The 17,621-nt window shown below is 35.6% G+C and overlaps 1 protein-coding gene across 1 annotated transcript in view; it reads left to right on the top strand.

Annotated features, from left to right (window-relative positions):
* The first annotated feature begins 622 nt into the window (after positions 1-622).
* LOC136853863 (uncharacterized) overlaps positions 623-17,621 on the top strand; it is a 32,621-nt gene continuing 15,622 nt past the window's right edge. The window contains exon 1 of the mRNA XM_067129787.1: positions 623-664. Coding sequence (XP_066985888.1) covers positions 623-664 — 42 coding nt within the window. The remainder of the gene's footprint in view (positions 665-17,621) is intronic.

The raw sequence follows: 17,621 nt of genomic DNA, 5'->3' as shown, positions 1-17,621 counted from the left end.
AATCCCTGCACATAGACCAATAAACTGTATATCTTTCTTTTGAAAGATATACAGTTTATCGCAGTTTCATACAATTTCTGGTAAATATTTTTTGCAATAAGGTATACAGATTTTTCCGGAAAACTTCAGCTCATTTTAACATTTTATTTTTTTTATGATATATTATTATTATTTTCTATTGCATTGCAGGAAACTAACATTCAACAATAGAACCAAAGTAGCAGAGAAAACCTTTGTAAGTAATATCTAGGTCGGACATGTTAGATTCTGATAAAAGTTAGTAGCATTTGTGCTTTACGATGTGCTTGAAATGAACCTCCACAACATTATAAGATACCACATTATTACAAAAGTGTTGAAGATATAGAATTTGTAAGACCGAAACAGCCCCAGTTACCTATCAATGCTTCATTCTAGCTGATGAGCTACAAATGAGGATTTCTCTATGTCGAAAACCTGTGAAATAACAAAGTACATCTTTTATCTGACAGATTTTTTTTCTTGCAGAGTGAAGTTCAGGGTAACCACTTTAACCAAAAGAAAATTCTTCATAACTCACAAACCTGTGATTTCATTTACACCATAACTGCCTCAAGTCAGATACTGTACTACTTATATCGTGATGTCGAGCCCTGGTGACGAAGAAAATGTCTGTGCTGCCAAGGTACGAGAAACATTCATACAATTCCAAATTTCTCGCTTTCTTTAAGTTTCTGTGCTTCTTTCCACAACTATTCCATTCAGTTTTAAAATCCTTATGCTTGGTTCGGATTTCAAAATCTGTGTATGGGTGTAAGGGTTGGAAATTATTTTATTCATTATTACACACACACACAAGCACACACACACACACACACACACACACACACACACACACATATATATATATATATATATATATATATATATATATATATATATATATATATATATATATATATATATATATATATATATATATATATATATATATATATATATATATATATATATATATATACTGTATATGTATATATATATATATATATATATATATATATATATATATATATATATATATATACTGTATATGTATATGTATATATATATATATATATATATATATATATATATATTTGACAAAAGGAGCCCATAAAAATGCCGAAAGGTAGAATTTTAATGCCATATATTTCAAAGGACAACTGGCAAGTGATGAATGCTTTAAGAATTACAGAATATCGGTATTTCTACCAAGAGTTCCAGAGGTCAACGTTACGTCACTCCAGTTGATAGCTTCTTCTCGGTTGGCTAGAGATATAAACTGATAAAATGATCAGAGATGAACAAGTTGGTTTTGGGAAAGGCAGGAGCACAGATCAAATATTTGTGTTAAGACGTATGTTGCAGCAGTGTATGAAATTTAAAAAACATCTTTGATGACTTTCGTTAACGAGAAGCCATTTTTTTTTATTAGCAACAAAAAGGTATTTAACAGCATACATAGACCAATTTTAAGGAAGACCTTGCGCCACTGAGGTGTTCCTGAGGACAGCATATAGGCTCCACAAAGGGATGAAAAAAAAATCAGATAGGGAAGGATTAATGAGGTTAAATCTTCTAAATAGTTAGGCACAATGGTATCCAGTACAAGTTCTCTTGAATTGGAATTCTGTAAGACGATACCCAAACAAATAAAATTGCAGACGAGAACAATATTTTACATAAATCCATTTAAATCTGTATTTTTTTACAGGTGTGAATCTTGGTATAATAATGAGACTAATTCTAAAAGATTTTGTAGATTTGAGAATTAAGCTTTGATAAGAATATCAAGAGTTAGATGGCAGGATAGAAAGAGAAATCATAAAATAAAAAAATTTCGGGAATTTCATATGTAGATGAAATGGATTATGATGAAAGCGAGATGGAGATGGCTTGGCAATGCCCTTCGCACAATCTTTGGTAGGACAGTATTATAGTGTCAGTTGGGCTTCTATGAGCACCAGAAGAATATGAAGACCCAGACCTACTTGGACGAAAACTTCGAGAAAGGAGGCTAAAAATGAGTGGATATGTGTGGAAGATTAAGCACATGAACGATATGAGTTGTGAAATTTCACAGATGCACTTTGTGTCAGGTAGCATTGGAAGCAATGAATTTATATGTGTATATATATATATATATATATATATATATATATATATATATATACATATACATATATACATGTATGTATATATATATATATATATATATATATATATGTATATATATACATATTAATATATACTTATATTTATATTCATATCTACGTATATATACATATATATATATATATATATATATATATATATATATACAATGTATATATATATATATATATATATATATATATATATATATATATATATATATTATATATGTGTGTTTATATATATATGCATATATATATATATGTGTGTGTGTGTGTATATATATATATATATATTCAACTATAGTATAGATGGGTACTGAAAAAATCTCTACTGGATGAGGAAACGTGATGTTATAAGAATAGGAGGTCATTAGAGACCGCTACTTTGGCGCCTTCAGGGGCAAAATGTTCCAGTAATCATGCTTTTTAAGATACATCTCGAAGCACTCCTCCATAAAGCACAGAGGTTCTTTGAATTGTGGTCATTTCGTGGTTTGCCTTTCTATAAGCCGTCCTTTTACCAGACACAGCGCCACCGCCTTTGTTTTGAAAAACAAGTTGATTTCTCTTGGATTTTACACAGAACTCAGAAAAGAGGTACAGTGGAAAACTGATGCGTAGGGTCAACAACCTCATATTTCTTGGGAGTGCCAGCAATAGGCAGATCATCAGTAGAATGTTCAGTAATAGAAGTGTTTACAATAGAAGTGCCAGAATCAGGAGTGCCAGCAAACAGAGCGCCAAAAGGAGTATTATGGGGAAATTATATAGTCTCCTGATGGCCATTCATTGTGGTCAAAATGAGGAAAGAATATAGCTACTTCGTGCCACTGGAGGAATGATACTCTGTTTTAGTTTCCTGCTTGTTTCTGATACAACATCAATATATTTGCAAAGTAGCCTGCAGAAGGTACACCCACCCCTGTGAATCTGTGATATTTTATTATTTGGCTGATGCTTGACCCCATGCATGTATCAATACATTCTTTGACTTACAATTCAGATCTTCTATGTTTCTGGATCTTCTTCTTGTGCATAATAATCCTCAGTTTCAGTGCCTTGCACGTTGGAAATAAGGGTCACCAACCTGAAGTCATTTTAGCAAAGTGCAGAAGTGTATGGCATCATGTGATGGATTCTTTTTTCTTAAATGTTTAAATGCCGTCAGTATTCACCTTGTCACTTGAAGAGCATCACATTTTTTGAGGAAATAATGTTCATAAAATTCCCACATCAATTTCATGGGGTTGTGATAATTATACGTATACACAAGATACCCTCACCCCAGATTTTGCGCCATCAACGTATACACATTTACATAGCTTCATGAAACAGCTGACTTTCCACAGTAAACTACAAAAACATGCACATATTTTCAGCTTCTCATAAAAGATGTACCTTGATGACGTTCTTGCGTAGCTTCTTAGGGGCATAAACTTTTGTTAATAATCTTCCTGTGAATAGAAATTCCTTTATCTGAAAACGCTTCTTGCTCAGGCACATACTTAGTTTGGAACGCACTTTATGAGCATTCCATTACCGACTGAACCAAAATTTTCTGTCTGCATTATTATCTGGAACTGTTAATGTATTGCAAGCATGGAAACAGCTAAATGATTTTTTCAAAGGATTGATACGTGTTGATCTTTCGCAGATACATCCATTTTAAGGCACGGGTAATGTGCAATGTCAGTCGTGTTGCATCTCATTAGCTGGTTTTCTCTGCAGAATTTGGCATATTTATTTGCTCTTCAATCAGTTACCAAAGGAAATCTTGTGTAATAAAAAGCTGAAAGGAACTCAAATGAGAAATCACTACCATAACAGCCAAGAGCCACGTTTTACTGTTAAAATCGAGCACACATGGCAGTTCCGGGTCTGATCAACCCTCAGTTTCTCCTTCTAAGTGCAGAACAGAGACGGAGCAGACGGCCAGAGTTTGGTTATGAGGCAAAAGTTGAGGTAGAGGCATAGGTGGGGTTGGGGGGAGGATAGACTACTCAGCTTCCCCTGCCTCACAGACATATTGGTTGCTCTCCTTTCGTTCCCAGCCACGTGTAGCTCAGGAAACAATATTTGTCCCCAGGAAACGTACTCCTTGCAGTCACTTTGTTCATCATTGCCTAGCATCAGAAACTCGTCACTTTTATCCTAACTTTCTTCAGCATTACTTGAAGGACAGTTTTGCACCTTCTAATATTTTCTAGACTTTGGAACTATTCCACTTATGTGTGGAGTCTCATCGGCAAAATCTCACGATTTAAAGAGTCCCATCACCTTCAACAACAACAGTTCAAGAACACACTCAGCCATTTTCACTGATTCGCCAGTGTCTTATAAACACAAAAAACAACAGAAAAATATCAACGATTAACAGAAGCACAAAGCAAACAGAGATAAGGGTCTTTTGTTTGAAAATCATGAAACTGCTCGTGCTTCAGCAAGCAGCCATACATCATATAGAATCATATAATGACGCAATTTTTAATGAATTTATTATGCAATTATTTCAGAATGGCACATTGATATATTATTGAAATCTCTAAGGTTGGATTTCAAATGATGCATCATTGTTTCATTAGAATGATAATCAGTTCAAACGCTTTGAATGCCTCTCTTCTTTCAGATCACTAGTTTGACTTTCTATTACGGGCTTTTCTTATCTCACAAGCTCAATCATCTTTTTTGTGGAACTTGGGAGAATCTTCGTTATTATTGCATTTTATTATATTTGTAATGTATAAAGTGGAATCTAATACAAGGCTCTGTTAACCATAATTTTTCATTATGATTTCACTCCAGGTTTCTCTAGACTTAAGACTAGCACTTTGTCTAGCTGCTTTATATCTCTAGGTGTCGATGGTACAATATTTGTCCCTTTCCTCATCTCTACGGTGTTTTCCCGGGTTCAGTTCTCTCACCTATTCACTACCTCTTTAGCACTGAACCTATCAATTCTGCTTCTCTTCATGCATTGACTTGTTGCTTGACAATCCGTACCTTACTTCATTTGCCTTTAATTCCTCTCCTTTCACTTGTAATTAGTTACAAATTAGCTTTACTTCATCCATCAACTCTGATATCGTGACTATACCCAAATGGAGATTGTGTAATCAATTTCTTTGTCTCAAAGATATAAGTATAATCAATTTCTGTTGTCTCGCCCAAACAAATTTTGATATCTTTATCAATTTTAACCAAAAGCTTTAGTTTTTATCTACATTTTGAATATTCAACTTACCTTAAATTTTGCGTGGTGATCACATACGCCAATTCGGTCAATCTTTTTTAAAATAATTGTTTTGCTAGATGTCTTAAGTTCGGTTCTTCTTCCCAGTTATTAAAGCACTAAGTCGACATTATCCATTGCCTTCATTTTTGGAATGCTACATAGTTCAGGTCTCTCCTCAGTATAACTAAACCAAAAGCAATTAATCTGCTAAATGACCCGGCCTTCATCTCTTCCGGAATCATCGTTCTCACCTTTCCCTAGGCTTCTGAATGAAAAAAACAATCTTTAGCGTTGAACATTGTAGGTAATTTACAGGTTTATTTTTTAAATCACTTTTTGTGATAACCCTTTACATCAACTGAACAGCAGGCTGAATGAAACTGCCGCTAATTTTCGTTACGGTAGAAACGGCTAAATGAAACCAGAAATTAGATAAATTACGCTTAACTATAAAGCTTAATAATGGATACAAAAGCCGCATGCCAAAACTCTATATACTCTTGGTAAAATCAACGTGTCTGGTCCTAGATCTTCGCCGATAAAAAGCTGTGTTGATCCTTTTCTTGAAAATCTGGACTGCAGGAGCATGACTTGCTAGGATACAAATTCTCGCTGGGAACTTTAGCAAAATTTCCGAAGTTAGTATTCTGCATCTTAATCACTGTAGGATGACGAATGGTAATGATACAGAAACTCGACCGACATGTATAATAATACATAGTATATGCATCTTTCTACAGTGAAAAGCTTCGTAACTGCTGCTTGGTAATCTACATGACATCAGCAAGGTACCAATAACAACCCAACCGACGAATCGCAGAGCTCTTAGAAAGTCTGTTGAGCATTATAGCAAACTATACGTTCACAGCCTACAACTGAGGGTACATAAAGAAGGAGGCTACTACAGTTACAAACGCCAGCGGTGCATCACATTCCTTGCAAAAACGACATCGGAACAAGCCGCTTTCAGCGCAAAATCATTTCTAAACCTTAATACCTTCAGATGAAATAAAAGGATTTCTCATCGTCTGTGGTACTCGTGCATGTGCTGCCCTACATGGATTGTCCTAAAGATTCTCAATCTTCTCATCACGTTCCTTGTCCAAATCGTTGAGCGCAAGCTTTAGTATGTTGCACAAAATGAATAACTGGATTGTAAATATCTTTTCCTTCCATGATACTGAAGTAATTCATTTAAGACGACCTCAGTTCAGTTTCACAAACATCCGTAACTCTTTTCCTTTTGAATCTTGTTACAGATATTATCTGACCGTGCAATACGTTGAATTTATTTTTCTTGCGCCTTTTTTTATCGAATCCATCGATTAGGCCTACTTCCAGCATTTTCAAAGAAAACCCATTTTCTTTATTTATCTAACGCGTAGCAATCTTTCATATTCTTTTGAATATTCTTCACCTTTGGCATTATAAACCTTTTAGATTTTAAAGCAGAAGAGAAAAATAAGAAGAAAATTCACCTTTCAGTGATTCAAGAATTAAAGCGTTTCCTACTGCTGACACGTTTGGTACAGTGCACCTGACATAACTGCCAATTCAAATGTTTGATGGATTAAACAACACAATATACTAAATGCGATCCGATACCGCTTTTATTCCCCGAGTCTTGGATGTGCAAATATGGAGGTGACGTGGCATTTGAAATGAGATGACGAGGTCCCGAAAAAGTGTTTGTAAAAATGCACCTAGTTTTCGTTCAATGGTATCCGACACTTGAGTGATTGTTCAAATTTCATATCATTTTCTAGTGTTTTACGAGGATCCTCAATACAACGTAATTCGTATCTGTAGTCTGCTCTTATTTTTTTTTTTTTTATCTGCTGGTAAATATCTGCAAAACAATATCGTAATCTATGATAAGTACCGAGCAGCATGAGCACCCAATTAGATTAGCCTCTTTGATATCAACTAAGGATATATACCGCCAGTTTAAAAATATAAATCAGACTAATGAATCGATTTTGATGGTCTCTCCTCCACTCAAGCTCTCGTGCTTTATACGATTTTTCCAGCGAAATTATTGTGCTTTCAATACAGTAGACTAAAGCCCACTGGATATGATAAACAATATGATGATGTATTGGGTCACAAAAGACCATGACCCACCCTTGCTCTTTCTCCCCCAAAGAGAAATTAGTGATTTAAATCACCCCTTTACAGCAAATGATTGATGCAAAGGTATAAAATTATGCTAGCTGGTGATTAGCACTGGAATCATACACAAGTGATACATTCGTTAACATATTTTTGGGCCCTTTCAGTCCCTCTGCTGATGGCAGTCACCAGCAAAGTAACAAAGAGTTGTGCATTACATTTTGAACTTGCATCATTTCTTGTGACATCTACAGTATAATGCATCTATTCATGGCGCGGTCGTTAGAACCCACCTATGGTAAGTGGTCCATAGTAAAGAAGACCCTTCCCCATTAGCCCCATCGCGTCCCTACTCACCTGGGTTGTGAATGTGAAGGGTGAGTCTCTCATCTCATCTCAGAGGCTTTTCGTTGATTATCTGACTTATGGTCCTTTCCATTTATTTCCATGCTGTTCAGGGCTAGGAATAATTCCAGTACTGACTCTTGTTGGCACTGCATCAAGCAGGCGTTTATGGCAGACGTTTCTCTGCAGACAACGCACTTTTGCTAAATATTCATAGATATTTTCAGATGTGAACTGTTCAGTATATAGTAACTTTAATGTTTTGATCAAAGCCTTGTAATGTTTGTTGATCTTGACGCTTTCCTTATAGGCAAGGTGACTGAATCAGTAAACTTTCTTTTACTCATAAGGAATTCACCCACTTTCAAACACGAAGAAGTAAAAGCCAACTTGTATTTGTAGTTTTCCGAATAACGACACTGACTTGGTGTTTGCTACGGGAAATTTATGAATCTGTCAAACTCAGCTGTTGAGTCAAATTCAGCATTTCTCAGGATAGCACCAGTCGCCAGCATACCCGTTACTGCTTCTTTAGCAAGTCTTGTTTCTTCGAGTTAAGTGGCATATCAGTCTTTTCTGTATCCATTCTAGGTGTGTAGTGTAATTATCCTTTAGTATTTTACCAAGAGAAAATTTCTTGTCCGGTAGATTTACTTTTGTTTACTTATTAACAGAAATAATCCCCTTTTAACTGTCACGTCGCCCCTTAATTTACCTGAAGCTTTCTGTAACAGAATAGCAGCGTCATGAGCCGTGCGCAAGCGAAGGTTGTTTAACCTCTCCGCAGCCGCCGGTCCCGTTGGGAAGAATTCGCAAATCGAATGAAAATTAATAAACTGGCCAGATCAAACAGGAAAAGATAACTAATTTAGTAAAAGGATGTATAGTTAGCTTAGTCTTGGGTCTTATGCTAATATATGTCGTCAAAACTGATAAACTAGTTTATGGAAAACTAGTGTTTATTAAACCCCTACCTTTTAAAACTCTTGCTTCCTGCAAGGCGTCACGGAATGCGAAATTCTCTACTCTCCTGAACCCATTTCCATCATCAAGCTGGGATTCAATGATGTTCATGAAAATAAACAGGAAATTCGCTAATAGCCATGATATACCGGACTAGTTTCTCCTCCCTTCAGCTATATATCTACTTTGTGACACTCAGTGAGCAGATGAAAGTTTCTTTTATACAGCTCCTGTCAGCAGGGAAAACCTTAACCTGCTTGTACCATAAATGTCTGATAAGCGACCGTACGCCATCTCTGGCATGCTTGTCTGTGCAGAGTCCACTCTTTGCTTCCTACAGTCAAGATTTATGGCGACCATCGTCTGAAAGACAAAAAAAAAAAAATTCTTGGACTGACAATGAATGATTTTTGTTTAAATACAAATCAAATATAAAGCATGATGACACACATCTAACTTAAAACGTGTTGCAGTTTACTTCACGGGGATAATTCTGGGACCCTAATTTGCAAAATGCAAGGTTACTAGATTGAATATATGAGATTTTTTTTATTTAATAAAGATATACAACTAAACCCATATCAGTCAGTCTCTTCGCAGATTCATTTGTGTCAATTACAATTCATTTTAAAAAAATCCTTGAACCTCCAAAACGCGGGCTTGAGGTTCCCATCTCTCTGTTCAATTAATCAAAAAAAATAAACACTTTAATATGAAGATCGAATAACTGAAATAAAGTAAACTTCAGGAGAAAAATTATGTAAATTGGAGATTTGTGCTACTTTCGCCAATGCACGTGTATTAATTAACTGTTAACCACCGTAAACCAATACAAGTTTACATTTATTTTAGCAGACGCTAGTAAGTATAAGCATTCGTGGACTGTTTTGTGTAAGTCAAACATTAATATTTGAATTCCGAATAAAATATTTATATCAAATATTCATTTTCACTCCTGACTTTTAATAGACATCCGCGTGCCGATTTCAGTGGCACAACTCTTCTCTTGCGTTTATGTACCCATGATCCATATTTCATATGTGTGTCACAATTTAAACAGTCTAACAAAGGAGTCACCTATCAACCGTTGCCAAATAACAGCACATTAACGAATTCCTATCACATTACTCCCAGACTACGGCATTTAACTGAAAGGAAAATATGAAGGAAAAGTCTGTAAATACCGAACATCATGTTGTCGTCAATAGGCAATGGATGAAAAGGCTCTCTTAGGATCCCAGCGTAGTTGTGCAAAATCGAATCATACAAAAAGAAAAATCCAATCTTTTCGAAACCAAATTTTCCTAAAGGCTTCAGAATCCGTGTGCTCGTGGATTTCGGATGACTTGGGAACAAAATTTGCAAACCCTGACCTGGTCATGTTTGGCTCCGCAGTATTCATATATATTACCACGGTCATGATGCATGATTCAGTCAAAACTAACTGGTGAAAAGATGTTGTACGATACTGAGTGTATAACGTCCATTCTCCGTCGTTAGCGATACAGAGCAGCGAAACGAACACCAAACCCGCTTTTAGTGTTTCTCTTTCAGTAGGCATTTTATTTTTGCATCTTGTTGCTTCCAATATTTATTTTCTGTCTGAGCTGTGTCGAATTTCAGGAGGTCTTCAATAACATACAGAATATATAAACTGATCGTAGACAACGTCGTCCATTGTACTAACTATTAAGTCCTCGAAGATTGAGGATACACCGTTCCTCTATTTTTTAATCTATCTCTTGTTCATGTTTTTGCATAGTTATGCATATAAGTTTGCATATGTCTCTTGTCTGTGTGAGTTACAGTTTGTCTGTTGTTAACTATCAGTTTCACTGACGAATTAAGAGCACAGAAAGATTAGAGATATTAGTCATCCGCTTGAATTATCCTCCGCGACGCTATGAAAAAGGTCCAAAGCTTAAAATAGAAAGAACCACGAGAAATTTTCCCCCCTCTTGTCCACCATTCCACTGGGCACTGAATAAAATGTGTTGTACAATTTGTTCAAAGTTTCGAGTAATAAGGGATGCAACTTTACTGCGAAAAATCTGGTGGAACTTTCATTTATAATTCTTTTAGGGCGTAAGACACTGAAGGGTTTCGGAGCTCTAGGACTGATAGCTTGACATTTTACTCTTTTACCTCCAGTAGAATAAATTGTAAAATAGTTTTAATACTCTGAATTTTCCCACTGTGCAGACTTTAGATTTGCATTTAAAACACTTACAATATCCTTCTTTCGCATAGTTTGTATGCGTATTCATGATTGTGCATATCAGTACAGTATAATGGGTTGTGTATTGGTAAGAGTAAAATTACTGTGTCAGTTCCAGTTTACTGTTCACCTCTTTACGGGACAAAGGATGGAACTCGACTCAAAACACCATCTTTCGCAGGAAGCCTGCGGCAAATGCGAGCAAATATCGGACCAGATCTTCTGGTTAGGTTTGCGTATGGACGAGAAGTCTTTCAAACTATCTGTTCTGAGAATGAAGAACCTAAGGAATTAAAAATCTCTATTTAATGCCAAACTTTCGTCTAACGAAATGTTGCATCAGCATTCTAAAACTTTTCACTATATATGGCTACCTCGATAACATTTTGGAATAGTAAGGGTCATTGCAAAACTCTGCAAACTTTATCAAAGAAAGATTTGATGTTCTGCTGGACTAGTAAGAAAATAGGACGTCTTTTTAATAACTACAGATTAAATAAGATGATTCCGCTGGTCCATGATTAATAGTAGTGAACGAAAGTAATTCTTGGTTACTTCACGGGTAACTTGAAAACGTCCAAGAAAAGGTATATTTTGTGGACGTAATAAAAGATGAAAGACATTAAGTGCTTTTAAAGCAAGACACACTTTAGCGTACCTTTCTGCATACACTTGCCTTACCGTTGATGATTATAACCGAATAAACATCTAAAACTTACATCAATAAATAACATGCGGTAAGGCGAGTGTCCACTGTCAACTCACATGAGGTCATCACTAATGACAACTCACTGTTTCTATTAAGAAGGAAAATTTATTCCTGAAACCACAAGGTCATCAGTGAGAAGAAAGAGGAGTTTTTCCAAGTCACTAAACCCTTGAGCATAGGCAGTTGGTGCTGCGATACAACTCTCGTCCGAGTTGTCACGTTCTGGTTCTTTTGAAGGTGTATCGCCTGGCCAGTTCATGTAATGTAGCCTACATTTAGCAATTTTTACCGTTACCTTCGCTGTTAGTTTGTTGTCACTCAGAGTAATGAAAATATTGAGTATCATCATAATTATTATTCCCAACCTTATTCATCATGCACATACTGTATATTTTTATGGAAGAATTAAGCAAACCATTGAAATGATCGACATTCCATACAAACCGTTTTCACGTTCAATGGGATAAAAAGGATAACATATAAATATGAAATTAAAACTTTGATATCAAATGCATAAATAAACGGAAAGCCACTAAAGAGAGTAAACAGGCCTGCATTTATTTGTCACATTTTAGGGTTTTCTTGAACAAAATGCTCTTCCGTGCTATAGCTCTTTGTAAACAACTAAGCCTGATTCATTTCTTCAAAAACGTCTTAAAAATCTTTAAAGTTTCACTCTTTTAATTCGTGGCGAACTTAAATAGTCTGGTGACGTGTTCAGTATTCAAGAATTCGTTTCCTATTGCCTCTGTGGCATTTTCATTTCTATAGTCGGTACGTAACAATGCTCCTACGAGTAGGCATACTTCTGGTGGTATACGTCTGTAGGAGGTATTTGAAATATATAGGTTTCATATTTTCTAAGTACACTTTACTTCAAAGCACGTTTTGCATACAAGTTTTGTGTTAACGGGTAGCCGGTGCATCCAAAGAATGGCTGATCTGATGATGTATCTGATGCCCCGCTGCGTGGCTTTGGTGATACTGTCCTATTTTCAGTATGTTTATATCAGCCATATTAAGATGGTCATCTGTTATTTTTCTTAAGTTCCCATCTGTTTTTATTTACTTTTACACTTTTGGTAGCAAGCTTATTCAGGAGTCTCTTTGACCTCCAAATATGCATTCAGAATTATCTTCGTTTACTTTAAATCCTTCCCTTTTCATCTAACTTCTTTTGTCCTTCTTTATACTCCTTATTTAGGTCATAATAATATCTTAAGGGCTGTCCTTTAGTCGGTAGAATTGTCGCATCTGGGAAAATTTACCCCTAGTGTTTTCCTAATCCCTGGTAGTTCGTTCTGAAGACGCTGAATTGTGGTTTTCGATTTGTTTTCAACGCGGAGGTAGCCAGGTAACTATTATACCATCCCAACGCATCGTCCGCTACGCCTATCCATTGTCAGTCTTGTATCGTAAACTCATGTACTACAGCATCAAATTCTATACTGAGGTATAGGTTCTTTGAATGGCATAGTTATACGTATTTCAAGGAGTCATTTACCACAGAGCACAATACCGTTTTAGTGAAGTGACTGACTATCCTTTATTCTTGAAAGGTAGTTTTTACACTTGCCATTTTTTCATAATCCGGGCGGCAGTGCTCTAAGCTCACGTTATTTCTGTGTAGAATAAAATCATCTTTTTAGAAATTTTTTGCTGCTTCAATGGCTGTTTAAAAATAAGTCGTCACCACCATGTTACTCTATCTTTCTTTATAGGTTTTTTATATTCGTCATTTCTAAAACTTCTTACATTATGAATTTAGTTTTGGTAGGGTTATTTTCTTTCCTTTCATATTAGACTATATATAAGCAGATTTAGATGCACCTGGTTCTTGGACTTCCCTTCTACAGTATGTCACCTTCTCTTTCTATTAAAATCAGTCACCTGATTTATCAATCCATTAATTAATGACTTCAGTTTCGGAGTTTCCTTTTCCCCACGTATTACATATCTTTTCCTTGCAAAGCTAACCTTCTCACTGAACAATGGTGAATGATCTTCACTTTTAATTTGTCTTATAGTGCCTGCTCATTCAACTAAAAAAATTATGTGTTTTGTAATATGCATTTACAACTTGCTTATGTTGATGTTTAAAGTATCCTTATACGATAACAGATCACAGTCATAAAATCTTTCGGAGCCAAAATTGAATCATTCAAGGTGCAGAAAGCTCCCGATATCCAGACAAGACTTCAGTATTTCACTAGTTGCACCTACAGCAAAAGATGAGAGTTATGTTGATACAGGCATTCTGTAGGTAGAAAAGATTAGTGGATTACAATCATTTATCTGTCATCAGTGCACGTTAAATTTCAAATTTGGTGAAACTGTTTTAAAACCCTAAAGTTTAAATATTTATTTAACGCACGATGAAAGGTAGGACAAATGTATTGCAAGAAGTCATCTGAATATCAAGGTTTCTACTGTATTTCGCAAGTCAAGCCTCATGCCTCAGTAGCTGTTTTAGGTCTTGATCTTAACAGAGGACGAAGAACACCATCTCCCCTGTCTATGAAACACAGTCTAAGAAAGGTTTATACCAACCCAAACCAGTGTCAACAAAGGCTGCTTCTTAAAAATAATAAAGAAGTTTTAAGTGATATTTTCCTCTAATGCCTATCTTGAAAACATTTGAAAATAAGTGTCCTATGCTTCCCAAGGTTGAACGAAGCTAAAAAAAATTAATTTAATCTTAAAGGAGAATAGCAAGTATTGTATCTTTTCATACATGTTAGTTAGCAGGAGGGAAATGTCTGGATAAAAGATACTTCCTGTATGGAAACTAAATATGAACTCTTCAGTTCATACGGAGTGTACTGAAGGGATAGCGGCTGATCTGCAATTATTACAAATTGTACCCATATTTCCTTTTAAAACAGAAACAGCGTTATTTGAAGTCATGTCATCTGGAAGTCGTTATCGAATTGAAAAAAAGAATCATATCTTTAAGAATGCTCTCTATAAACTTATTTCCACAATCAGTAACAGGAAAATCACCTCTGCATCCTTGCTACCCCATTTGATAATCAGTTTTAGTTTTTCAAATACTCGCAAACCAGACTAGAGTAATTTTGGTGAGATGTTCAGAAGAGGCATCTGTGGGTGGTCTGTCATCTATGGAGATTGTTGAATCTCAAAAGCTTCCTGCAACAGTTCAGTTTTATCTCTTGTATTTATTAGGCGTTTCCCTCCCTCCGCTAAGTTCTTATCGTAAGTAACTCGAATCTTCGTAGCTCTTGATATCGTAAATAATAATTCCCGATGACTTGTGATAAACTTTTATCTTTTGCTTCTCAAATGGTACAAGATTTTGGCTGACACCTCAACTGGAAACGTATAGCCTTAGCAAAATATCTGTTCTTGTGGCAAAGTAGTCAGAATACCTTAAACATAGGCATTAGCACACAAATGTATATATGTCTATGAGAAACAGACCCAGTTTGAAAATACAAGGGGTCCCTTGTGCTCTGCAACCTAGATTTTTTCATAAGGAAATTATCATTCCAAGGGGTTAAGCAACTTTCCCATTTCCCACCATCCAGAAACCTCACTACTGTGCTCTTAGAGGCAATAATTATTTCTTTCTTCTCATCCATAGCAGGACTATCTCTCCTTCCCCCTGTCCCTCCCGACCCCAACTCCTTCCTTTTTCAATCGAGGTGACAGGAGGGTGAACTTGTCTAACTTATCAGCTTCAATCCAACTGAATCCAGTTGGACTTGAACTATATCTAATTTTTACAAATACAAGTCTCTTTCTTTTTGGTCTTATAAATAACAAAGGCACAAACCTATGATGCTTTGCACATGAAGGAGGATCATTTTGTCCTGCAGTCAGTGTTATCGTCTTAAGTGCCACTGCTCCTGGTGGGTACTACTTATTCTGAATGAGGGTGCGTCAGTATCCTCATGCTATTGACGTGCCATCTTACCAAAATGCCCAACAATAAAAGTCTTTTATTCCCTTCAACGAAAATTTGTGGATAATCCCTCGTGGCTGAAGATTCTTATAAGTTTTAGAAAAGGTAGTATAATAAGACATTCAAGTACCATGTATGCCTTATTTTCTTCATTTCTATTAATGATTTTCCATATATATATCCATGTGTTGGTCTTTAATTATTTGTCACATTCTCCTCTGTTTTTAATTTTTTATATGTTGTCATTCATTTTTGTGGAAGATTTATTCATGAGTTAATAGCAATTTAGTTATTGTATATGTGGATGTAGGTAAATAATAATAAAAATATGTTTATTTTCCCTATAGGAGTTCAAAGAATCTTTTGTTATTGTCCTTTATATCTCTGAGGCATTTAATAGGCGGATATAAGATTCTGTTATCCAGACATCCTGCTTACAACACTGAGCCTTTCTGTAGTGATTTCTGGCTTTTAATAAAACTCGTTTTATCTGTTGTGGTTGATGAAGTAACATCTCTTTTCCCTATTTCTAGTGGTGTTTCTCTGGTTCTTTTCTCTCGTCCACCCTTTTTTTTTCTTTATTAGTGGCATCTAGATTTTGCTGACCATATTTTTGCCGAAGATTTGCTCGTGCATTTTTCTTTATATTCACTGGTGTCGATGACCATAACCGTTGCTGGTCTACATAAATCAATCTATCAGTTTTCCAACAAACAGCAAGCCCATCTGTTAATGCTTTGAGGTTATGTACCCCTGGGGTACAGCTTCGTATTACTGTGCTTTCTCTCACCAAGTATTTCATTCAGTTCTTTTAGAAGAAAGAGCAACTTGTGCCTTCCACTTCAGTTAGTATTTTGGTTATTCAGGTAACTAAAACTTGCCTTTAGGAGACTGCGCAACTCAAATTAATATGCCTGCTTCTCAAGGATATTGGGGGTTTTGTTCAGATGTTGTAAAGTTTTTTCGTCCCCATTTCGAGAGCTTTCTTATTCATTAGCTCCCCTTGTTTGGAACCTTGTTCATATCTAGGTTCATCATCTTTAGTTTTGATAGAATTGAAGGAAAAGCAGTTCCCATGGTCAGTGAACTCAGCCTTGCTTCCTCTTCTTGGTTATTGCTTCTTTGACTGAAGGAGAGAAAACCGCTCGTCTTTGTTTTTTATATTTGCGTAAAATCAGGAGCTTTGGATTGCTTGGTTCACTGTCTGCTTTTTTCGTTCACTGCCAAGTTTTAAATTCTTCTTTTGTCTTTGTTTACCATTTTATTTATTTATTTTTATATTTCTTATAACTATTTTTCAGTTTTTTTTAACCGCTTTCCAGGTTTGCTAGACTACACACTAACTTTTTTTTTAATCTAGCGAAAGTGCACTTAAAAGTGGGCGAGAGCTAGACGGTGTTTGGTTGAAAGCAACGTGTCCGAATAACATCCTTATATTTTATACAAGTGCTTGGTGATCCGGATGAAAGCTTATTTAATAACCTAAATTTCGTCCACCTAATATATGTTATGTTTGTTAATACTGCTATCTAGTTGAGAGACTATGAAAAAATATGTTCATAAATCTAAAAGTAAATAGCAAGGTCGCCGTAGTCAACGTCATGAAATGTGTTTTGGATGCAGATTTTCATGCCGAAGTTTTTATGTTTTCCATACACTTAAACGCAAACTGGAACAAATCACACGAAATATTGTAAGAAATATATAATTATCAACATTCTATTAACACTGGATTCTACTCAAAAAGCGGAATTGATAAATATACAACAATACACATTCTGTTTGAGCTATGAACACGTTCTAAGTGAAGACGTGTATGTATATATATACCTCGGTATTAATCGTCAAAAGCTCAGACTACTCTAAAGCATTGAGAAAAATCAAAGAATGTTTACACATACTATGGTACCCCCATATATACCGTGTAGTGTAACTATAGGCCA

The sequence above is a fragment of the Macrobrachium rosenbergii genome, chromosome 28, assembly GCF_040412425.1.
Source record: "Macrobrachium rosenbergii isolate ZJJX-2024 chromosome 28, ASM4041242v1, whole genome shotgun sequence".
In the NCBI taxonomy this organism is placed as follows: Eukaryota; Metazoa; Arthropoda; class Malacostraca; order Decapoda; family Palaemonidae; genus Macrobrachium; species Macrobrachium rosenbergii.
Note: the sequence above shows the minus strand (reverse complement) of the source record. Positions and strands in the feature narration are given on the sequence as shown.